We start from the raw sequence: 25,729 nt of genomic DNA, 5'->3' as shown, positions 1-25,729 counted from the left end.
CACGGTGTTATTGTGTTGTTATTTGAGGGAATTGCAGTAAATCAATTGAGTTACCAAAATGACATTATTTCCGTGTTATCACCTCATTAACACCACAATATTACTTCAGTAACACCATGGTATAACCTCAATATCACTGGTATCCACAGTAACACAGCGGTATCCACCTCAATAACACTGCGACATCCCCTTAGTAACACCGTGGTAACACCTCAATAACACCTCAATAACACCACAGAAAAAATCCAATAACAACGCGGAATGCTCAAATAACACTACGATAACATGTCAATAACACCGCAAAAAACACCAATAACATCGCGAAAAATGCCAATAACACCGTGGAACACGCCAATCTTGTTGTGTTGTTACGATGTAATTGGGGTTGTCTTGCAGTGTTATTGGAGGGAACCCGTGGTGTTATTGACGCGTTTTTCTAAAGCGATGCTATTCTTATTATTTTGTGGCGTTATTGATGTGTTATTTGCGCCTTTTTGACGTGATTTTGCAGTGTTATTGGGGAGTTGTCACGGTGCTATTAGAGTGGTTTTGCGGCGGCGTTGATGGTGTCATTTAGCAGTGTTATTGCAGTTTTATCGAGGTCGCCTTGCGTTGTTATTGAAGGGAACCAGTGGTGTTTTTGGTGTGTTTTTTTTTAATAGTGTTATTCACGTTGTTTTGTTGTGTTATTGAGGTGTTATTTGGGTGTTATTGGTGTTATTTTGCAGTTATTTGAGAGTTACGTGTTGTTATTGGCATGGTTTTGCGACAGCGTTGAATGCATTATTTTGCAGTGGTCGCGATTTTATTGGTGTTGTTTTGTGGTCTTATTGAGAGTTATAGTTCTTTTAGTTTTATTGGCGTGATTTTGCAGGGTTATTGGGGAGTTGTCGCGGTTTTATTGGGAGCTTAAGTTATTCTATTACAGTAGTTGTTAATCCAGACATGAATGTAAACACATCACAATAAAACATATTACAGTAGAACATATTTGAGAGCTATATAAAGACATCAAGTTTAAAAATAAACCAAATTAACATCAAAACTCGTACGGACTGATCATCAGGCCATTTTCAATTATATAAATGACCACATGCAAATTTGAAGATTAATTAACCAAAAAAATGAATTTGTATTTTAAATTACCATAGATAACAGAAACTAAGAGTAGATCAAACCCAAAGTACTCCAATTAAATGAACTAATTAATTATACACTTATAACTCACTAATGGAGTCCATCAACAGGTTGGAATATGCTTCCATGGTTTACGGTGTAAAATATTCCTACTTTTTTGGAGTAAGTACAAATGAACGTGTAGAAGCATATTGCTCTTTTCATAGAAATGGATTTGTCGATTAAGTATTTAAGAAAATATCCAAAACTTTTCAAGTACAACAACAATAACAATAACAAAGTTAATCCCACTACATGGGGTCCGATACAAGAATCTTTTTTCTCCATTGCGTCCTATTTAGTATCATATTTTCATTTAGTTCTAATAAATTAATATCATTTTTTATACAATAAGTCCAAGTCTTCCTAGGTCTACCTCAGCCTTTCATAACATAAGAAAAATCTAAAACATTTACTCTCGTAATCGGATCATCAGATGGTCGAAGTTTTAATGTGACCAAATCATCTAAGCGATTTTCTCTGATTTGCCTGTCACTGGAGCTACACCAACTCTATCACGGATATAATTATTTCTCATTTTGTCTCTAAGTGTAAAGCCACTCGTGCACCTAATCATTCTCATCTCATAAACACTTAAATTACTATTATGCTTCTCTTTTAAAGGCCAACATTCAGCATCATAGAGCATCGCAGCTCTCACCACCGTTTTATAAAATTTTCCTTTCAGTTTTAGCGATATTTTTTTTATCACACAAAAGGCTCGAAGCATTCCTCCACTTCAACCAATCAACTTGAATTCTACTATTAACATCCCCATCTATATCACCATCACGCTGAACAACAGACCCGAGATATCTAAATCGTCCACACCTTTTAGTAATTTGATCACCCAAAGTTACACTTCTATCACTAGAGCTACTACAACTAAAATTGCATTCCATGTACTCAGTTTTAGTTCTATTTAAATGAAGGCCTTTAGACTCCAATGTAAACCTCCATAATTCAAGTTTTTCCTAGGCTTTTTCTTTCGTTTTATCCACGAGAAGGATATTATCAGCAAAAAGCATACATCAAGGTACATCCTCCTGTAGATCTCTAGTAAGACCATCCATACAACAACAACAACAACAACAAAGCCTTAATCCCACTATGTGGGGTCGGCTACATGAATCCTTTTTCTCCATTGCGTCCTATTTAGTGTCATATTTTCATTTAGTTCTAGTAAAGTAAGATCATTTTTAATACAATAAGCCCAAGTCTTCCTAGGTCTACCTCTGCCTTTCTTGAAGTAAGTCGAATTTAAAACATCTAAAAAATAGAAAAATACTCCTTCAGTTTGAACAAACACAACAGCTCTAGTATACATATCTTTAATGACTTGAATATAAGTCATATCAACACCTTTCTTCTCAAAAACTCTTCAAAGGATATCTCTTGGAACCTTATCATAAACTTTTTCTAAATCAATAAAAATTAAATCTAGATTCTTCTTATTATCTCTGAACTTCTCCATCAAACCTCTCAATAAATGTATAGCTTCCATAAAAGACTTGCCCGACATAAATCCAAATTGATTATGAGAAATATTTGTAATGCGTCTTAACCTATGTTCAACTACCCTCTCCCATAACTTTAAAGTATGACACATCAACTTAATTCCTCTATAATTTGCACACTCTTTATTCTTAAAAATGGGGACCAGAATACTCTTCCTCCACTCCTCAGGCATCTTTTTAGTTTTTAAAATAATATTAAAGAGTTTAGTAAGCCAAGAAACTCTCAAACCTAAATATTTCCACACTTCATTGGGATATCATCAGATCCTACAGACTTTCCACCCTTGGTTTTCTTTAATGCCTCATCAATTTCTTTTTTACTAATGCAACGGTAAAATAAAGTGTTTTATTATTATTAACAATATTAAGATCACTAAGGTTGATCGTATTTCAGAAAATTCATTAAAAAATTTATCAAAATAACTCACCCACCTATGTTGAATATCTTTTTTAAGAAAAGTAATTTTTGATTTTCATCTTTAATATACTTTACTTGAGTTAAATCTTTACTATTCTTTTCTCTTTGTTTGACTAGTTTATACATATATTTTTTACCCTCCTTAGTATCTTATCTATTATAAAGATCATTAAAAGCAGAATTTTAAGCGTCACAGATTGTTCTTTTAGACTCCCTACTGGCTGTTTGATATTTTTCCCAGTTCTCTAAGTTTTTACATATAAATCAATTTTTATAATATAACTTCTTATATTTTATCTTTTCTTGCACATTATTATTCCAACACCAACTATTTTTATTTATAAAAACTTTTTCTTTTGATTCTTCAAGCACATCTTTTGCTACTTGTTTAATAGCGTTTGTTACTTTATCCCACATCACATTTGCTTCTTCATGAATATCCCAAATTTTGAAATCTTGAATTTTACTCATAAAACTAATTTTATTTATGTCTTTAGGTTCCCCCATCTAATTCTACGATAATGAGTCATAGTATTCTTTATTTTACAACTCCTCATCTTAAAATCTAGAACTAATAAACGATGTTAAGTACTTAAATTCTCACTAGGAATGACCTTACAATCTTTACAATCTTGACGATCTCTTCTTCTCATAAGAAAATAATCAATTTGTGTTTTATTAGATCCACTCTTATAAGTAATAAGATGCTCATCTCTTTTCTTGAATAAAATATTAGTAATAACAAAATCACACGCTAAAGCAAAATCTAAAATAGCTCTACCTTCTTCATTATCTACTCCAAAACCGTAGCCACCATGAGTATTTCTAAAGTCTTCTACCCCTCTACCAACATGCCCATTTAAATCTCCTCAAATAAAAAATCTTTCTTTAAGAGGTATCATTGGTATCAAGTCTTCTAATTCACTCCAAAATTTATCTTTAGATCCTATATCTAAACCTAATTGATATATCTAAACCTAAGCATAAGCACTTACAATATTAAAAATCTTAGTATCAATGATAATCTTAAAGACTATAATTCTATCTTCAACTCTATTAATTTTTACAACATTATCTTTCAAACTCTTATCTATAACACCTACACCATTTCTAGTGCGACTCTTACCCGAATACCAAAGTTTAAAACCTAAATTATCAATCTCCTTAGCCTTTTCTCAAACAAATTTAGTTTCTTGAATACATAAGATATTAATACAGATAAGTTGCACACTCGATGGGTTTAGAGGCTTTAAGACATAACCCTAACTAAGTATACAATGTGAAAAAGGCTTGTGGTGTTCGAAGGTGACACCACAAGAGACGTGGTGACATGCCTTCCGTACAGGAAATTCACACATCGTTGGACAAGCAGCAAGCGACCATTCACCACAAAATGCAAATATCAGACCGCACACACATAGTGGCATATGCATGCAGTGATACCACAAGTACCAATGCTTCTTGAGACACCAAATATAGAGACATACCAATTGGCAAAAGACATCTATTTTCATCATGCAAATGATTTTATCATATAACATAACATGCAAAAGGTTTAATTTTCACGTACATACAAGTATGAAATTCAAAAATGTCATACGAGAAATGCAAAGGATGCAACTCACAAATATGCAAGTGAAGTTGGCCATTTATCCATTGATTTGACCAGAGCGGTCGACCGGGCGTCATGGTCAAAAAGGTCCATCGGGCCAGGATGACCGACTGGACCAAAATGATCGATCAACCAGGCCGGAGTGACCGATCGAACCAAGTGGTCGGTAGACCGGGCTAGGGCGATCAGTTGGACCTAAGTGATTAGTCGGTCAAGTTAGGGCGGCCAGCCAGACGTAAGTGGTCAATCAACCAGGCCGGGGTGACATGTCAGACCTAAGTACTAAGCTGACCGGTCAAGCCAATGTGGCACATACAATATGCAAGATGCAAGCATACAACATAACATAACCTGTGATGCAGTGCAAATGCCAATGAACGACAGCGAGCCATTCCCGTCCTAGCGCTCTCGCATAGAAACCTAGGTTTTTTGCGTATGGATGTGAGGCATAGCCACCTCTGACTTTGGCGAGGAATGTGGGGAATTTCGCTCACCGGAGCCATTCCCGTCCTAGCGCTCTCGCATAGAAACCTAGGTTTTTGCGTATGGATGTGAGGCATAGCCACCTCCGACTTTGGCGAGGAATGTGGGGAATTTCGCTCACGTATTTCTTGAAGGGAAAACTCTCCACGATTTTGTAGCATGAGCTAGCTACAAAGCTTTTCCCATTCTACAACACTCCACGATTTTATGAAATAGACCAACTACAAAGTTTTTTATATTCCACAAAATCTAAATGTTCCAACCTCTCCAACAAATGTTAGAGCCACCAAAGCCAGAGGATATATGGATTCCGACCGATTTGGGTTCGAGCTAAGGCTTTTGCAGGGATATCACTTTGGGTCGTAGGGGACTTTGTCCAACAAAAGCTTCCCTATCCTAGTGGTCTTCTCTAGGAAAACAACCTAGACCTAACATTCTCTACACAAACCTAGGGCTAGCTAGGAAAATAAATTACAAGGAGTTAGAAGAGTTTCACCCACGTGATGAGTGAATGAACTCCCGCTTTGTCCCGAATGAAGCACTCCTCGCCGTAGGAGACATGAAGAAGCCTCACACTCCACACTCCTCAGAAGTAGGGAAGAAGCTCTCCTAGCCGGAGAGAATGATGAAGTCGCCAGAGTTTGGCTTTCCCCAAGGTAGGATGAAGCTCTCATTTCATAAAAAGAGAATGTCTAGCCTTCAAGCAGCTTCTTCTCCAAGGAATCCCTCACTTACACTTTCTTTCTCAAGAAGAATGAGTGGAAGAAAAAGAAAGTGAAGTGGATTTGAAGAATAGAAGAATAAATTAGGGAAAAGATGAAGAAAATGGGGAAGTTTGGAGCAATAATCTCTCCAAAACAGCTTTCTCCTTGAGGAGGATGAAGAGCTTACTTCTTGCTCCACAAAAATCTCTCCCAAAGAAGCTCCAAGCTCTCCTTTTTTGCTCCAAGCACCAACCCATAGGTCTGAGACAATGAAGAGAAGATAGGGGAAGAAAGAGTGCTAGCCAAGCTTAAGCCCAAGCCAACGAGCCTTCCCTCCATTTTGCCATGACAAGCTTGATTAAACCTTTAGGAAGCTTCCAAAATTAGTCAAAAAGAGGCATCATGAGCACCCTTTTTGCCTCCCCAATGCAATCTTCCCATTAACCAATGAAAGCCCAAATTCCAGTTGCATCGGGGGAAGGTGAAAAACGGCTCAAAAATTCGGATTTTTCGCATCCAGAAACTGGACTGGCGTCTAGGCGCCCAATCTGGCGCCCTGCCTCAGGTCTAGTGCTTAAGCGCCAGAAGGGTGACACCTACTTTCCCACGAAAAGGCTATTTTTTGAGGCATTTTGGACACCTTGACACCTAGGATCGGTGCCTAAGCGCCCAATCCGGCGCCTAGGCGCCAGTAGGCGCCAGTAGGCTGACGTTTACTTTCCTAGGGCTTGGGAAAATGCTCTGGAGTGTAGTTTTGGGCGCGAGTTTCTTCGATCTGTAAGCTAAGGGGGATTAGGTATGATTGAAATATGGTCCCGTAACTTCAAAGATGAGTATTTTGATTAGCGGTTCATAGAGGAAATCATTGCCAACGACCTCCTTGGACCACGGTAGGGGTAGGGTATTCCAAACCCGGCCTGACTTTTGCCCGGATGACCGTAAGACGGTCCTCATCAATCCGGAAGCTACAAAAAATTGCATATCGCTAGAATACAATTCAGTAACTCAAAAAAGAACGTTTTGGAGTTTTCAAACTGGGTTTTTTAATGCCAACGGGTGTACCAGATCCTTGCGGGGGTAAAATTGGTCCGAACCCGATTTTTCCCAAAATGCGCAAGAGGAATCTCGACTACCCTTGGCCTCAGAAAACTCCTGATTGATGGAGTTGAGTTTCTCAACATCAGAACAGATGTAAATCACATACGAAGTCAAGGCTAACACCACCTTACGGTGAAATTACTGGGTAGGGTCAAGTCAGTATTGGTTCTGATTTCAGGCTCGGGGCACGTACCAGAAGGTCTGATTAGGCGTCTTGGACGACGGGAAGCTAGACAGTCCCGTGTTGTTTAAATAAACAAACATTGTACGTAACATCAAAAAAATTGATGCTAAAAAAGGCCATCTGAGAACAAACGCAGGTTGTCTCATTGTTGATTCTAAAAGTGTAAGAGAATAGAACCTGGTGGAATTCAGTTAGAAAAGCAGTTTCATGATTTGGGTCGAAATCAAGAGACCACTTGAGTCACTTCATTGATTTGTCTACGATATTAAGATATTTCTTGGAGAAAATTCAGGAGTAGTCTTCAGACACTGTTAGCCACTGTTAGTTGAATCAACACATGTCTCCCATCCATGAGTCTCACTTTCCACTTGCCTACTAGCTTAAGATCATCAACATTCTTTCTGATAACATCCATAGGTGGGTGTCCCTACTGAAACTTTCTAATAAGAGCAAACTTGAATTTTTCCATCAGGAAAAAAATTCTAAGTCTGAGAAAAAAATTGCTGTTTTTCCACCTTTCCTACTTCCCTTTTTAACAAAAGGTCAATCATTTGTACCATCGCGACAATCCTTATGTCTTAAGTAGAATACCACCGCAGACTCTACCTGAGGGTTACCCACGACGTGGGCAAAGGAGGCCTTTGCCGGTTCAACCAAAGAAGAAGCAAGAGCCATTAGAGCAAGGGGATATGTCGACGATCACCTGCAGCGAGAAGCAGACAAAACGACACTGTGTCGGGCCAGAGAGAAGTACGGGTGGAGACGGTCAAAACGAAGAAACGAAGAAACGTTGAAGCATAAGGTCGAAACAGAAAGTCGAAACAGAAAGAAAGAAACATCGGGCACACAAGCAAGGATTGCGACATCGAAATGAAGCAGACGCCAGACGCAGAATCTGCGACCGATGATGCCAACGCAGACGGGAGCGAGAATCGACGAAATGAGTTGCGAGCCCCTCTCCTTCGAGCGATAGAATCGAATGCGAAGGAAATCTCCATTGTAAACCCTAGCAGAGCACGAGCTCTCGACCGCAGCCGACATCGTCTATTATAATTAGTCAATATATATATATATATATATATATATATATAATTGATGAGTAGTATTCGAGCCAAAATGAGCCCAACATGAACGAACAAATCTTTGTTCGTGTTCAGCTTGTTAACTTAGCAAAGAACCGAACACGAGCTTCTTAAAGAGCCGATCACGAGCTGTTCGCGAACAACGAGTCATTTTGACAACCCTATTTCTAGCATCCATGGCTCAATTAGCATCCTCAACAAGCGAACAACAATCATCTCAACTTGAGAGTTACCCCAATGTAACATTCTCAGACTCGCCGCAGCTATACACTTGCCCACCTCGTCACGGATAATAACTCCCAAGCCCGCTAGCCCCAAACCAAGAGTGGGGGACACCAATCCCGTCATTGCTTCCCAAGTAGCTCTTGTCGCGACTGTATTGTAAGTGGATCACATCATCGCTTCCCAGCTAACTCTTATCGTAATCCTGTTGGGAAGCCGGCTGAACTACAAGGAATGTGAAAATCCTTGTACGTAGCGATCCCGATCACTCGATTCAACGTGAAAATCCTTCAGGTCGTGATTTTGTTCGATCACAGCGGGGAATTTTTATGCGTTGCGATCCCTATCGCGTGATCCCATCAGAGATGGGATGACGAAGGCTTTGTATGTCATAAAACCGTCGATCTTCCCAGCATCTGTATGTCGCGATTCCATCGGTGAACCCCAAAAAATCGATTGCTTTGATACCCATTTGATACTCGTCAATCTCCCCAACGTCTGTATGTTGCGATACCATCGGTGATCTCCAATAATCGATCGCTCTGATGATACGAAACAACACGAGTTTCCACCAAAAATTAAGGCAAATAAAACATTTTATTTCAAGAACCCGAACAACACAATTCAGATATATAAAGGATAAACACCTACAATTCGAGAAGAAGACGATCTCTCTCAAACCCTAACCCTAAGACTCAAGACAACAATCTCATCATGCATAACCCTAACCCTAAACATATTAGCCCTATTTATATCAAACAATAATAAATACTAAAAAACTAGATTGCCCATAGGAGATGGTGTAACAGATTGAAATACTCTTTGGTGGGGATTATTTCAACTAAATTGATATTTTTATAAACTCTGAGATTAAAATTATCCTTTGCAAAGATTCAAGTGACCATTTTAACAATTTTATCCATCTTGTGGCAGATTTTAAATTCTTACTCACTGTAGGTTTCTAAGATGAAATTCTCTTTGGGAATTATGTCATTTACTCTACCAATCTAACAATTCTCTTATGCAAGCTACTCAAAATTCATTTCTGTTCATAACAACATTCAATATTCTAAATAAAATCATATCTATGTTGATAGATGCAAATATTCGATAAATAAAAGCATATGAAGTGCATATTATTAAACTAGTGGAGTTGAATTTGCTACAGAGTACCTTGAATTGCCATCATCAGAAACACGTTGTTTAGCCCATGTTGGGGTTCGTCTAGATTTCGCAGAGCGAGAAGCCTGATTCAAACACTTTTGTGAAGGTGCACCAGAATTCAAGCCCTCTTGCTTAGTAGGAGTAGGTTCGTTCACATATGGATATTCAATCTTTTGAAGTTCTCCTTTGCTAAGCTTCTCAACCAGCTCCTGAAAAATAACATTAATTGTACACTTTACTGCACGAAAACTAGTAAACCAATAACAGATGAGGAAACAAAACAAGTACGTTGATGATGAGAATGAGGAGAAAGATGCCATTATGGTAAATGAATGATGGATGACGGGTTTAAATTAGAAGAAAAAATGGAGATGCCTCATATTATAGAACAATTGACACAAATAAAGTTGATACGAGAACTGGCCTATGAAAAATTGGTGTTTGCTCAATTAAAATCACTCCTTCATGCTTAAGCTTTGTGGAACTTTGATAGTCTATGTGACTGAAACTTTATGAGTCCTATCCAATAATTTATGATGAGGATTGATGGAAGAAATGAAGGTTTGAGATAGCATCAAGAATAATAGTTACAGGATAATACCAAAGGCCTCAAGTGACAAACAATGAATTTGGGAGTTAATGTTGGAGATGTACAAATACTTATTTAGTACCCGTTTGGAATTTCTCCCAACTAGCTAATGAACCCCGCCTCTTTCCTATTGTTGATCTCAATCAAGCCAATACCATGGCAATGACCATATAATTAAAAAACAAAAACCGAAGTAAATGCAAGAAGAAAAAATAAAAATAATAATAATAAACAAAAAGATGTAGGTAGTTAGAGGAGACGCATCCCCTCGTAGAACCATATTGTTTATCACTTCGAATGTCTTCTGATTCAATACCATCGAACGATCAAGCGAGAGAGGAAATTGTTGTGCCCTAGTCGAGGAAGGAAGAAGAAGTCGCAGGAAGAAGCGTGTGGTCACTGTGCAGTGTCGTGCGAAGGAGAAGAGGAAAGAGAAGAATTTGCGGCTTGTGTCGAGACTAAAGGCAAAAGAAGGAGAGGGAGGCAGCGACATCAAAGGCTTACTTGGACCGAGCCGCAATCGTAGAAGAAGGAATTCAAAGGAGGAAGAAGAAACCTTAGTTCCCTAGTTGAACGGCTTCGCCTTTGTTCTCGTGCGCTGCTAGTGCGAAAGAGGAAGAACAAGGCTACGTCGTGTGTGTAGGAGTGTGTTGACCTCATTTTTATGAGGTCTTTCCTTCTTCTTCCTAGAGCTTAGGATCTAGCCCTAGGAGTTTCCTATTGACTATCTTAGAAAACCAGCATTGAAACCTGTCCCTTTAGAAATTCCAAAACACTTCCTATTTTCCTGTAATGTCTAGCATTTATGGTCTCAAAACCCTGGTCTTATGGACAAGCGGTTAAAGACCATTGTGTGGAGACTCAAGGAGAAGTTCCCAATTACCTCAAGCCCTAGGAAAACCTCCTCACGACTTTATCGTCAAACATACACACTAAATGCATAAAATTCACTAAATCGCACAAGATAGGACTTCAATTGAGCCTAAAGAATGGGTGAAAATGCAAACTTCATCAAACGATCTCCGATGACAAAATGGACTGCACCAACGCGTCCGGGACACCAATTTTAGTAGAAAAAACACTTATATTGTCATATTTTCGACATGAGAAAATGACATGCAAATCGATGAATTTGTCAAAACGACCTCCGACGGCGAAACAAACCCCGCCAGCGCATCTGAAACGTCAGAATTACCCAAAAATGATAGCAATTTTGTTATGTTTCGACGCACGAATGAAAGACAAATCAAATTTTATTTTTCAAATTTTTTGATATTTTTATAATTATATCATTAATTATAATCTAATTAAAACCTAAACCCTTTTCACCTGCACGCTTAAACCCTCGTTCGAGCCATCTCAGGGCTCGATCCCGCGGCTCGTCTCCCTCTCGTCCGTGTGCCCTAGTTCCACGGTGGATCCACACGGCTTTCCTTTGCCGTTCTTGCTCGCGACTCATCTCCACGAGCTTCCCCTTGACTTTTCGGCTCTCCAATCACGAGGAGGTGAGCTGGTCGACGCTTCTCCTCCTCGAGGTTGTACGCTCTCCCTCTTTATTGTGTCGATTCCGTCCCTCTTGTTCTATTCGGCCATGAAGCGGTGGTTGGTGGCTGATTCTTCCCCCATCTTCTCTGCCCATAAAAAGCTTCTTAGATTCTCTGTGTTGGGTTGTTGAAAATTTTTGGAGAAGAAGGAGAGGCTGTGTTTTTGCTGTGGGAGGCTCTAGGGAAGAGAACTCTTCTCTAAAATCTGATTCTCGTGCGCTTGGAGTGTGGGGTGTTCGTGGAGTGCTGTTTACTTTGCCGAAAATACTCTCTAAGCTATATTTTCCGGTGCCTGTGGTGTGGAGCATTCGTGGTTGTCGTTTCTTGAAGTTTTTAGTGGAAATATTTCTCTTGGAGTGGTTTTTCTGGAATTATCTTTCAATTTTATTTTAAATCTGCTGAAAAGAGGTATTCTTCTCATTCTCTCTATTCTATTTTATCTAGGACGGCATGTTGAGGCATCTCTATCCTCTTGCAAAGGTTAATGGAGGAATGACTTAGTTTATTTTGAAGTCTAGGTATTGATATATGCTGGAAATTATTTTTATGAGTTGGAAATTATGTTTGGGGCTCATTTCTACTTCTCTTGCTGCCCCTTATTAGAATACATGCTGAAAATTATTTTTATGAGTTCGAAAATTATGTTTGGGGCTTGTTTCTTGCTTCTCTTGTTGCCCCTTATTAGAATACATGTTGGAAATGAAATGCTGAAGTCTTTTATTATTGTTATTTTCGAATGAAGGAAGTGCTGAAATTCATTTCAATACTGAGAAATATTTGGCTTTAGGGAATCATTACTCTTATCTATTTCCTGTTATCAATTCCTGCTTAAAACATATGCTGGGGTGCAAGAAATTTTGAAGTCTAAGGCTTTATGAAATCTGATTTTTATGGCTTTGTTTTGACCCATCTGATGAGTTCGATCTACCTAGGATGTTTCTCTATTTTTGCTCCCTTTTGCTAGATTTAGTTTGGCCTGAAGCTAGGCTCGGTTCAGCTGAAATTATATTATGTTTTGTCCCTTATGTCAGCCATGGTTTTTGGCTCATTTAGGACTGCATATAAGTTGGAAGTTTTCTTTGCTTTAAGCCTTTATAGGCCACGTTTTTTTGGCTCCTTTGGAGATTGAATATGTGCTGGAAAATTTCTTTGTGTTGAACCTTTATGGATTTCGGTTTTGGCTCCTTTGAGAACTTCTTTTTGTGGTAGACTTGGGCTGAATGTTACCTTTTATGGGTTCCAGTTTTCCCCCTGTGCTGGGCTCGGTTTGCCCCTTTCTTGGGCTCGGTTTGGGCTCCTTTTTGGTGATTTTATGTTGGTTGAAATCCCTTACTATTTGGACCATTTCTTGGACTCCGTTTGCCCCATGTGCTGGGCTCGGTTTGCCCCTTTCTTGGGCTCGGTTTGGGCTCCTTTTTGGTGATTTTATGTTGGTTGAAATCCCTTACTGTTTGGACCATTTCTTGGACTTGGTTTTCCCCATGTGCTGGGCTCGGTTTGCCCCTTTCTTGGGCTCGGTTTGGACTCCTTTCTGGTGTTTTATGTTGGCTGGAATCCTTTATATGTTTGGACCATTTTATGAGCTTGATTTACCCCTATGCTGGGCTCGGTTTGGGCTCCTTTCTGGTATTTTATGTTGGCTGGAATCCTTTATGTGTTTGGACCATTTTCTGAGCTCGATTTACCCCTATGATGGGCTCGGTTTGGGCTCCCTTTTGGTGATTTATGTTGGCCGAAATTCTCTTATTATTTGGATTATTTCGTGGGCTTAGTTTGACACTTTTGTGGAGGATGGTTTGGTTGGGGCCTCCTAATTAATGCCCCCCTCCTCTTGAGATTTTTATGGGTAATCAAGTTTGTCATCCAATAATTCATGAATTTGAATATCTATCTCTATGTGGGAGTGTTTGATATGAGTGTTCTCATGCTTTATATGATGAAAGTGGGTTCGATCTCAATGATGTATAATAGCTTGTCCATTCACTCTCTTATGTATGTCAAATACAATGCAATGGTAGTACTTATGGTGGTTTCTTTATGCTGCCTTTGGAACTTTCTTCTTGGCCCTTACCCGTAGGTTTATGCTGCCTTTGGGGCCTTCTTCTTTGCCCCTACCCGTGGGTTTGTGTTGTGTTGGGTTCCTTCTTGCCATCTGTGGCCGTGAGCTTCTTATATGGGGTTTGGTTTGGCTTATTCTGGCCCGTGACCCTCTACTCTCTTTCTGGCCTTACACGTGAGCCCCTACCCTTTTTTCTGCTTTACCCGAGAGTCTCACCTGTTGATTTCTTCATAGAATAAGTTGGGTTGATAGCCATCCCTCTCTGTGGCCTCTGGTTATGAATATTTATATAGTTCTATATGGATAATTTCATGTTTATGCGAAATAAAAAAACTTTTAATAAAGGTTGGATTTAAATGATTTTGATATTGACATGATTTTCTAGAAGGCTAGAAGGTTGCTTCCTCTATTAATTATTCTCTTATTTTGTGAAATATAAAAGACTTTTATATCTTTACCTCAGGAAATCATGAATTTGATATAAATTGAATTTATGAATTTGATATAAATTGAATTCATGAAGGGTTTGAAAATTCATAAAATTGCTATTTGGAAAAGATACCCTTCCTGGGTTGATCCAATTATAAAAAGTTGAGAAAATGATATCCTTCTTGGATTGATTAATGATCTTGGGCTTTATTTTTAGATCTTTTTGACATAACTTTGAGGATTGCTTCACCCTTATTCCTTCGATCCTTTGGATGGATTCCTCCTCTCTCCCATTCCCATTCTCATTTTTATTCTTTTCTTTCCTTGCTTCTTGGTTCGGTTTTCTGTGCTTATGTCTGATACATAAGTGCTAATGTATGGCCTTTTACTATATGTGAAACCATGAAACAAGGTCGCAAGTAGGTCGGTTTTATTTTGGGGCGTAGGGCGATGACGACAAAGGCACGTCGGTAGAATGATATCTCATCGTACAACACCAGGACTCAATTCTGGGACCTGATGAACTGTAGGATGAAGTAACATTCACCGATCTAAGACTAGAGGGGAATCTGTACCTTCTTAGGTTGTTGGCAGTCTTAGGCCCGATGACGTGATCGATTTGTGGATAATTATACCTTTTAAAATTGATAAAACAAATTGATAAGAACATATACAATATTTATAAAAAATATTTTCACTACAAAAAATTGATATGACTTTTCTTTTGTACGCTTGAAATATATGTGCATGCTAAAACTTAAATTTTAAAAATATGTTATATTTGGGTTGTCTACTTGTTGATCACCGATCCTGGGCTAAGGAGTACACTCTTAAGTTAGGTTCAGTAGGATCCTTCAAGTGAAGTGGCGGGCTTTATACATCCGGGTGACCAAGTAGCCTTCCTTCGACGACCACCAAGTAGCCTTCGACGACCCTCGAGTACAAATATATAATTTTGAGCCTAGCCCCGACCCGAGTGCTTGCGATCCCCTGTTTTCGGACTTTTTTGTATGTTTTTCTTAAAATTTTTGGACAAAGCGCTCGTGGTCTTTTCTCCGGGATTTTCCCAAGGTTTTTGATAGTTTTATTGGGATTGTTATTTGTCAATTTTCTCAAATTTTCTGTCAGGCATTATTTGTCGATTTTCTCGAGTTTTCCAGACAATATTTCTTTTGCTTATACAATGAATACTAGCTAGCTTAAAGGAGCAGCAAATTTCCTAAATTTACAGGTGTAATTTACATTACAACATTTTTATTTCTTAGCATGTTGTATTACTCTCCTAGCATGTTATATTGCTTTTCCTAGCACGTTATACTATTCTTTTATTCTTTCCTTTCAGCATGCTATACTGTTCTTTCTTTTTACTGTACATTCTACTGTTCTTTTCTTTTATACTGCACGCTTTGTTACTTTGATACACACTATACCTTAGTTTAGGAAAACTTAGTGGTTACATAGGATTAACATTAAACCTGGAGATGCTACTACAAAGAGCTTTGGAGCGAATACTGTTTGCAGCACGACGAGGAACAACTTCAAGGTGGATTATCAACATCAAAACATTTTCACATCACCGAATACTTTCCTTAGTTTAAATAACCTATAGGATATCAAGGTGGTTTGTCTAGCGCAGCGTAAACCCTCACATATTACTTTTAGGCTTTTGCACAACCCTGATTATGCAATTATAAGTTCTAGCACTTTAGGATTCTGAGGTTATTGAATGGTACGGTGTAAGTCCTCCTATCTTTTTAGGTTATTTACACGATCAGATATCATACAAATATAATTCTTAAATTCTAAATAAATTACAAGATTAAACATTAAATAACATAATTTCAAAGATATAAAGTCAAACAGTAGGATAGTTGGGAGGTCACTGGGGTCTCCTTGGATATGTGATATCCCCTAACCTTCGCTCATTTGGATTCCGTAAAATAATTGTTCCTATTTTGAACCATTTCCATTTGAATTTCCTGTGTTCAATCTAGGAAACCTAAACTTTGAAATCTTGAAGGCAAAACCACTGATCTTAATCGAGAGTTTTCTTAAGTGACCCCGATCATTTAAGATGTAATTAACTATACGGGCTTGACTCTATAGAGAACTTGGAACCCAAGTAAAATAAACCCTATATAATCCTCATATTAGGTAGGAGAACTTGTTGGCCTCATATAAAATATTTTGCAAACCAAACAAATGTCACAAATTCTTTAGTTTAGGTGATTGAGCCTACTACAAATGATATGTTTATTCTTCGGAATAAGTGTATTACTTGTGTTATTGTGCTTAATCACCCAAACTATTCAAAATGTGAGACTCGTTTGACCTCACATATTTTTAAATCAAAATGTTACTTTCAAAGATCATATTCATATCAAAACTATTTTCATATTTTCCTATCTTTTTCAAAACCAAAATTAAAACGACCGACAAATTCTGACGACTCCGCTGAGGACCGGTTCCTCTCTCATTCTTTGATCAATTGGTTTTGTTTTCATACATCGGTGGTGTGTCCATGTCCCTCATGGACCAGACTACTATTCTTCTATTTACTTACTGTGCTCATTTCTTCCTTGAGTCAGTACAGTCAACTCCTCTTGCAATTCAGGACCGCCTGTTTAACCATCCTTAAGCGGAAAGGTCCAGGAACCCCTAAAGTTTAGTAGGGTGGACCCCTAATAGGTGTGGTGTGTCGAGGTCAGAATGGGTCTACTGTGAAATGAATAATTTCCTATTTTTGGGTTAGCTCCTATGTCTCACCATCGCTTCACTTCTCTTCTAAATAATGCTTGTCTTCTTTTAAGTCACGTCAAATTCCTTTTCAACTTTCCTCGACAATGTTGAAATTTTAAAACTCGATATTAAAACAAAACATGAGAAAAGAAAATTTTTGACAAAAACAACACAAATCAAAATCACAAAACTTCAAAGAAATACCTAGTTCACTAGATAATTGTGCTAATTTTAGCTTCTATGTTGAGCTTGTAAGGCCTTGAACGGTATCAACACTCAGAAATCTACAATTGACGGAGTAATGACGTCACCAAGCTTAACTTTCCTGTTCAACGTACCCACTGAAAAGAATGCCCGTCACATTGCTTATGCCCGTCACATTGCTTCCACAATTCAGTTTGGGTCCGGACTTGAGGGATTTAAAGTACTACTTGGAAAAGCACCTCATGTGATAACAAAAATAACAATATCAAATGTTCAGGAACCGTCCTCCACGTTCGACTTAAATGGTGATTGTGATTTTCCTTCCCTTAACAAGGTGAAAATCAGTCCACCCTCGCTGCACCAGCTGTTCCGTTAGCGAAAGGGAAAAAAATTCTGTATGAAGATGATTCAGTAAATGATCTTGCTACTCCAAACTATGCATTTGAAATTGACTCTTCTTCCAAGCCTGCGCCACTGACAATTTCCCAAAGAAGGAACCGCAGGAGGGAATTGAGGGCTCAGAAAGCGCAAACAACCAAACTAACTTCAGCATAGACAACTTTTTTATTGGAAGCTCAGCCAATGGAAACCTCACCTCACCTTAAGGGGAGCAGGTTTCATCCTCTATCTGCTACCAATGGAGAAGAAAATATTCGTAAAATTGCTGTCAGATTGCCTTTACCACCTCGTCATCAAGGAGAAAAGAGAAAGAATTCCGAGACACTCGCCCAGATTTTCTATGTTTTCGAAAGAATGACACGAAAAGATAATTGCTCGGTGCCTGAAATTCTAAGAAGAATGGGATGTGCTGTTTCTACAACAATGAAAAACAAGATATTGGAGGAATATGAATCCACTCGACAAGTTCATAGGCCCGCCAAGAAGCCTAAAGAGGTGCCACTACCACGAATTTCTGCTAAACTCCGACTGGAGATTGAATAATTACCGATGTCGCTACTACTAGATTCAATGCTACAAAAACAAAAATCAGATAAACTACGATCAGGATCAAGATCATCGCCCTTAGTGGATGGTATGAGATTGCCTACTGTTGCATCTGATCTGCGCACTAGGGGAGCCACTTCCCTTCGCCGTATTGATGTCATCAACGAGATACCCCGTCTCCGGTCATCAATACTTCAAGGGAAGGTTTGGAGACCCAAGGGCGCTAGTCAGGTGCCATCAGTAAGTGCAAGAAGCTCTCACCCCAGGGAAGAGCCCAAGTCCAAGATGGGAGTTGTCACACCAGAATCTAACACAAGTCCAGAAGTCTGCTAGGGTCCACCAATTGATCTTAAAGTTATTAAAAGAAACTCAATTGAAGGAACACTGGAGAAACTTAAACTTGATATTGCAGAGCTCTTAAAGGAGCAACAAAAGAATGATGAAAATGAAGATTTGAGTCTGATGTATAGTATGAAAGAAGGGTATGCAGATATTTTTGTTGTTGAAACCCGAAACTCTTCATCATCGCACGATGCTCTGCAGCCTACGAAGGCGAGCACCCATGATGAATTGCGAAGGGAAATTCAAATATGAGATGAACAAATGGCTGAGATGGCGAAAAAGTTGGAGACAATGGCTGTCGTCGCTACACTGCACAGTCAGCCACAATCTCCATTAACTATTTTCCCAGAAGTGAATCAAGCAGAGGTTGTGCTAGGTTGTGCTTGTTTTAGAAGGAAGAAACGACCTCGATTCTTCTAGCAGAAACAATCCACCAGAAAAGGAACCAGTTCAGATTCTAGTACCAGAAAAGAACATCCAACAAATAGTAAAAGTACAAGTGCAAAAGACTTTAGCTCAGTCTAAAGGAGGATTATCAGTTCTAAGAGGGAGGTCGTATCCAGAAGAGTTCAATTTGGTTCAATACCCAAAAGGCTTTGTGTCGCCAAACTTTAAAATATTCGATCGAGTTGGAAACCCTCGTCAGCATGTTGCACACTTCCGGGCAAGTTGCTACAACGCGGGGGGTAGTGAAGCATTGCTGTGTTGTCAATTCGTGAATAGTCTTTCGGGGGTTGCCTTTGATTGGAACGCCAAGTTGCCTAAGGGCTCAGTTAAGACTTTCGCAGAACTAGAAGACTTCTTTACCAAGAGGTTTGATGAAGCTCAACACCATATCACCATTGGTGATCTTGCGATTGAGCGACAAAAGCCAAATGAGACTCTAGTTGACTACATTCTGCGTAGGAAAAATTTAAGCATGAAGTGCGAGCCGTAGTTACCAGAACAACATGCAATTGGAATTTTGCTCAAGAGCATACATGGTCCGATAGCATTCATGCTCAAAGGATTTACTATTAGAACTTTTGAAAAGTTATTAAGCAAAGCCGCAAGTCTGCAAGATGTTAAACAGTTCGGATTCCCAGAGAAAATTGAGAAATCAAAGCCAATGAAGACATTTGAAAAGAAGACCAAGACAATGGCTGCGATAGATAGGGGTAAGCAGCTGATTCAGATTCAAGTTGAACAGCCTCAGCAGAATTACCAGCGTTCACAGCATGATCAACAACGTGTCCAGCCTACTCCACAAAATAGTCAATATTATGGTCAGCGACAGTTTCAACAAAGATCCTATAATACGGACATGGGACAGGCTCCGTCCATGATAGATAGAATGAACAGAGTCTACTCTTTCAAGGATGAGGCCGTGTCCAAGATGTTCCGAAATTTAGTAAAGAGAGTCGAGTTTATATTGCCAAAACCTAAGAAGCCAGATGAAGTTGACAAAAAGAATTATCCCACGTATTAGCCTTATCACAGGATGATCAGACATACCATTGAAAACTGTTTTAGCTTCAAAGGTTGGCTGGAGAGGAATTACAAGAATGAGAACATAACGATCTCGAAGGAATATTTGAGGGAGCCTGAAAAATGGTCTATAAATATGATCTCGGTCGATCTGATTGATCCCTACACAACAGATGATTGATGGAGTAGTATGGACCAAATCTTCTAAGAAAATCTTAAATCAGATTCAAATTGTGTCTGCACAAACCTCCATTCAGATTCCAAAGCCTGCAGAGCCATTGTCAGTCACATCAGAAAAGCACATCAGAAAAGAAGGAAAAGAAGAAAGAAATCGTCAAAGAAGAAAAGATCGACATTGCAAAGAATAATGTGGGAGCTGCACGTTTTCGATTGGTTGACTCGGATGTGGGAGAGAAATTCCTCGAACCGATAACCTTGTACGATTAACTTTTTACGCCTCTGAGAGTTTGCAATGAAAAAAATAGTTGATTTTGACTACGTTTTTACTGTCTCTGGTGATGACGTAACTAACATTCAATCTAATTCGAATTTTGATCCTTATGATGATCCTCAAACCATACGAAGTCCCAACAAACTCGTCAATATGGCTAATAAAGAGGCTAACGATACAGGCTGCGATAGTGCAGGAAGTGAAACACCCTCCTTCGAATTCCGAGAAAGTCCAATAGCAATTGAATTGGAAGCTTCAGATTCAGAGACATCTTTGGAAGAAGGGTAGTTGTGGCAAAAGAGAAACCACCGGTCCAATTCAAGAAACGTAAGAAATAACAGAAGTCTATTTGAGAAAAGAAAAAGTATTACCCCCAGTAACGGATCCGGGAGTGAAAGAAAAACAAATACTTACCCATAATGAACAACTCGGCCAGTGGAAGAATTACCTGCTCAAGAAGAAGCTATAAGTACGAGTAATAAAGTGGAATACAATGTTCTGACCCATCTTAGGAAGTTGCCAGCCAAACTAAGCATTTACGATGCTCTGATCCTGTCAAATGAGATGAGAGAGGCTTTGATTAGGACTTTACTTAAGCCTTGATTAATGCCTCTCTCATCTCCTTTGACAGGGTCAGAGCATCATAAAAGCTTAGTTTGGCTGACAACTTCCTAAGATGGGTCAGAACGTTGTATTCCACTTTATTACTCGTACTTACAGCTTCTTCTTGAGCAGGTAATTCTTCCACTGGCGGAGTTATCTCATTATGGGTAAGTATTTGTTTTCCTTTCACTCCCGGATCCGTTACTGGGGGTAATAATTTTCCTCTTCTCAAATAGACTTCTATTATTTCTTGCGTTTCATGAATTGGATCCGATGGTTTCTCTTTTGCCACAGCTACTCATTCTTCCAAAGATGTCTCTGAATCTGAAGCTTTCAATTCAATTGTTATTGGACTTCCTCGGAATTCGAAGGAGGGTGTTTCACTTCCTGCACTATCGTAGCCTGTATCGTTAGCCTCTTCATAAGCCATATTGACGAGTTCGTTGGGACTTCGTATGATTTGAGGATTATCATAAGAATCAAAATTCGAATTAGATTGAATGTTAGTTACGTCATCACCAAAGATAGTAAAAATGTAGCCAAAATCAACTATCTTTTCATTGCAAACTCACGAAGGAGTAAAAAGATAACCATACAAGGTTATCAGTTCGAGGAATTTCTCTCCCGCATCCGAGTCAACCAATTGAAAACGTGCAGCTCCCACGTTATTCTTTGCGATGTCGATTTTTTCTTCTTTGACGATTTCTTTCTTCTTTTCCTTCTTTTCTGATGTGACTGACAACTCTGACTCTGTAGGCTTTGGAATCTGAATGGAGGTTTGTGCGGACACAGTTTGAATCTGATTTAATATTTTCTTAGAAGATCTGGTCCATACTACACTCCATCCATCATCTGTTGTGTACGGATCAATCAGATCGACCAAGATCATATTTATGGACCCTTTTTCAGGTTCCTTCAAATATTCCTTCGAAATCGTTATGTTCCTATTCTTGTAATTCCTCTCCAGCCAATCTTTGAAGCTGAAAGAGTTTTCAATGGTATGTCCAATCATCCTGTGATAAGTGCAATACGTGGGATGATACTTTTTGTCAACTTCATCTGGCTTCTTAGGTTCTGACAATATAAACTCGGCTCAATTTACTGAATTTCAGAACATCTTGGACACAACCTCATCCTTGCAAGAGTAGACTCTGTTCATTCTATCTATCATGGACGGAGCCTGTCCCATGTCCGTATTATAGGATCTTTGTTGAGATTGTCGCTGACCATAATATTGACTATTTTGTGGAGTAGGCTGGACACGTTGTTGATCATTATGCTGCGAACGCTGGAAATTCAACCGAGGCTGTTCAACTTGAATCTGAATCCGCTGCTTACCCCTATCTACTGCTGCCACTGTCCCGGTCTTCTTTTCAAATGTCTTCATTGACTTTGATTTCTCAGTTTTCTCTGGGAATCCAAACTGCTTACATCTTCTTGCAGACTTGCGGCTTTGTTTAATAACTTTTCAAAAGTTTTAATAGTAAATCCTTTGAGCATGAATGCTGTCAGACTATGTATGCTCTTGAGCAAATTTTCAATTGCATGTTGTTCTTGTAACTGCGGCTCGCATTTCATGCTTAAATTTCTCCAACACAGAATGTAGTCAACTAAAGTCTCATTTGACTTTTGTCGCTCGACCACAATATCACCAATGGTGATATGGTGCTGAGCTCCAACAAACCTCTTGATAAATAAGTCTTCTAGTTCTGCGAAAATCTTAACTGAGCAATTAGGCAACTCGGCGTACCAATCAAAGGCAACCCCCGAAAGACTATTCACGAATTGACGGTAGAGTAGTGCTTCACTACCCCCGCGTTGCAGCAACTTGCCCGGAAGTGTGCAACATGCTGACGAGGGTTTCCAACTCCATCGAATATTTTAAAGGTTGGCGACATAAAGCCCTTTGAATATTGAACCAAATTGAACACTTCTGGATACGACCTCCCTCTTAGAACTGATGATCCTCCTTTAAACTGAACTAAAGCCTTTTGCACCTATGCTTCCACTATTTGTTAGATGTTCTTTTTCTAGTACTAGAATCTGAACTGGTTCCTTTTTTGGTGGATTGTTTCTGCTAGAAAGACCGGGATCGTTTCTTCCTTCTGAAACAGGCACAGCCTCTGCTCGATTCACTTCTGAGGAAATAGTTAATGGAGATTGTGGCTGACTTTGTAGTGTAGCGACGACAACCATCATCTCCAACTTGTCATCTCAGCCATCTCAGCCATTTACACATCTCGTATTTGAATTTCCCTTCGCAATTCATCATGGGTGCTCGTCTCCGCACGCTGCAGAGTATCACAAGATGATGAAGAGTTTTGGGTTTCAACAACAAGAATATCTGCATATTCTTCCTCCATACTATCCATCAGACTCAAATCTTCATTTTCATCATTCTTTCGTTGCTCCTTTGAGAGCTCTGCAATATCAAGTCTAAGTTTTTCCAGTGTTCCTTCAATTGAGCTTCATTTAATCACTTTAAGATCAACTGGTGGACCCTAGCGGACTTCTGCATTTGAGTTAGATTCTGGTGTGACAACTCCCATCTTAAACTTGGGCTCTTCCCTGGGGTGAGAGCTTCTTGCACTTGCTGATGGCACCTGACTAGCGCCCTTAGGTCTCCAAACCTTCCCTTGAAGTACTGATGACCGGAGACGGGGTATTTCGTTGATGACATCAATATGGGGAAGGGAAGTGGCTCCCCTAGTGCGCAGATCGGATGCAACAGTAGACAATCTCTTACCACCCACTAAGGGCGATGATCTTGATCCTGATCGTAGTTTATCTGATTTTTGTTTTGTAGCATTGAATCTAGTAGTAGCAACATCGGTAATTATTCGATCTCCAGTCAGAGATTGAAAGAATTCTTGCACTTGCTGATGGCACCTGACTAGCGTCCTTAGGTCTCCAAACCTTCCCTTGAAGTACTGATGACCGGAGACGGGGTATTTCGTTGATGACATCAATATGGGGAAGGGAAGTGGCTCCCCTAGTGCGCAGATCGGATGCAACAGTAGACAATCTCTTACCACCCACTAAGGGCGATGATCTTGATCCTGATCGTAGTTTATCTGATTTTTGTTTTGTAGCATTGAATCTAGTAGTAGCAACATCGGTAATTATTCGATCTCCAGTCAGAGTTTGAAAGAAATTCGTGGTGGTGGCACCTCTTTAGGCTTCTTGGCAAACCTATGAACTTGTCCAGTGGATTCATATTCCTCCAATATCCTGCTTTTCATTGTTGTAGAAACAACACATCCCATTCTTCGTAGAATTTCAGGTACTGAGCAATTATCTTTCCGTGTCATTCTTTCGAAAACATGGCAAATCTGGGCAGTGTCTCAGACTTCTTTTTATTTCCGTGTCATTCTTTCAAAAACATGGCAAATCTGGGCCGTGTCTCAGACTTCTTTTTGTCTCAGACTTCTTTTTATTTTCTCCTTGGTGACGAGGTGGTGAAGACAATCTTACAGCAATTTTACGAATACTTTCTTCTCCATTGGTAGCAGACAAAGGATGAAACATGCTCCCTTGAGGTGAGGTTTCCATTGGCTCAGCTTCCAGTAAAAAAGTTGCCTATGATGAAGTTAGCTTGACTGTTTGCGCTTTCTGAGCCCTCAATTCCCTCCTCCTGTGGTTCCTTCATTGGGAACGCGTCAATGGCGCAGGCTTGGAAGAAGAGCCAATTTCAAATGCATAGTTTGGAGGAGCAAAATCATTTACTGAATCATTTTCATACAGAATTATTTTCCCTTTTGCTAACGGAACAGCTGGTGCAGCGAGGGTGAAACTGATTTTCACCTCTTAAGGGAAGGAAAATCACGATCACCATTTAAGTCGAACCTGGAGGACGGTTCCTAAACATATGATGCAGTCATTTTTGTTATCACATGAGGTGCTTTTCCAAGTAATACTTCAAATCCCTCAAGTCCGGACCCAAACTGAATTGTGGAAGCAATGTGACGGGCATTCTTATCAGTGGGTACGTTGAACAGGAAAGTTAAGCTTGGTGACGCCATTACTCATGTCAATTGTAGATTTCTGATTGTCAGTACCGTTCAAGGCCTTGCAAGCTCAACATAGAAATTAAAATTAGCACACTTGTCTAGTGAACTGAGTATTTCTTTGAAGTTTTGTGATTTTGATTTGTGTTGTTGTTTTTTTGTTTTTCTTTTTTGTATTTTTGTCAAAAATTTTATTTTCTCGTGTTTAGTTTTAATATCGAGTTTTGAAATTTCAACATTATCGAGGAAAGTTGAAAAGAAATTTATTTAATATCGAGTTTTGAAATTTCAACATTGTCGAGGAAAGTTGAAAAGAAATTTGACATCACTTAAAAGCAGAATAAACATATTTTAGAAGAAAAGTGAAGCGATTATGACGCATAGAAGCTAACACAAAATGAGAAATGATCCATTCCACATTACCACATTAGCCCCACTCCGACCTTGACACACCACACCTATTAGGGGTCTACCCTAGTAAACCCTAGGGGTTCCTGGACCTTTCCGCTTAAGAATGGTTAAGCAGACGGTCCTAGACTCCAAAAGAAGTCTGTACTGACTCAAAGAAGAAATGAGCACAATAAGTCAACAAAAGTATGGTAGTCTGGCCCATGAGGAACATGGACACACCACCGATGTATGAAAACATAATCACCTGATCAAAGATGGAGAGAGGAACCAGTCCCCAGC

At 39.2% G+C, this 25,729-nt stretch overlaps 2 protein-coding genes across 3 annotated transcripts in view; both read right to left on the bottom strand.

Annotated features, from left to right (window-relative positions):
* The window catches only part of LOC110020164 (inositol-pentakisphosphate 2-kinase IPK1-like), a 24,307-nt gene extending 18,940 nt beyond the window's left edge, over window positions 1-5,367 (bottom strand). Inside the window, exon 1 of the mRNA XM_020718170.1 lies at window positions 5,075-5,367. Coding sequence (XP_020573829.1) covers window positions 5,075-5,367 — 293 coding nt within the window. The remainder of the gene's footprint in view (window positions 1-5,074) is intronic.
* Window positions 5,368-9,579: 4,212 nt separating this feature from the next.
* The window catches only part of LOC110020155 (protein transport Sec1a-like), a 97,793-nt gene continuing 81,643 nt past the window's right edge, over window positions 9,580-25,729 (bottom strand). The window contains exon 18 of one of the 2 annotated variants that reach the window (XM_020718155.1): window positions 9,580-9,869. In XM_020718155.1, the coding sequence (XP_020573814.1) occupies window positions 9,636-9,869 (234 nt within the window). In that variant the 3' untranslated portion in view covers window positions 9,580-9,635. The remainder of the gene's footprint in view (window positions 9,870-25,729) is intronic. The other variant, XM_020718156.1, reaches the window with a different exon arrangement.

Source organism: Phalaenopsis equestris, unplaced genomic scaffold (assembly GCF_001263595.1).
Source record: "Phalaenopsis equestris unplaced genomic scaffold, ASM126359v1 Scaffold000094, whole genome shotgun sequence".
NCBI lineage: Eukaryota > Viridiplantae > Streptophyta > Magnoliopsida > Asparagales > Orchidaceae > Phalaenopsis > Phalaenopsis equestris.
The sequence above is the reverse complement of the archived record's forward strand: the minus strand, read 5'-3'. Positions and strand labels throughout refer to the sequence as shown.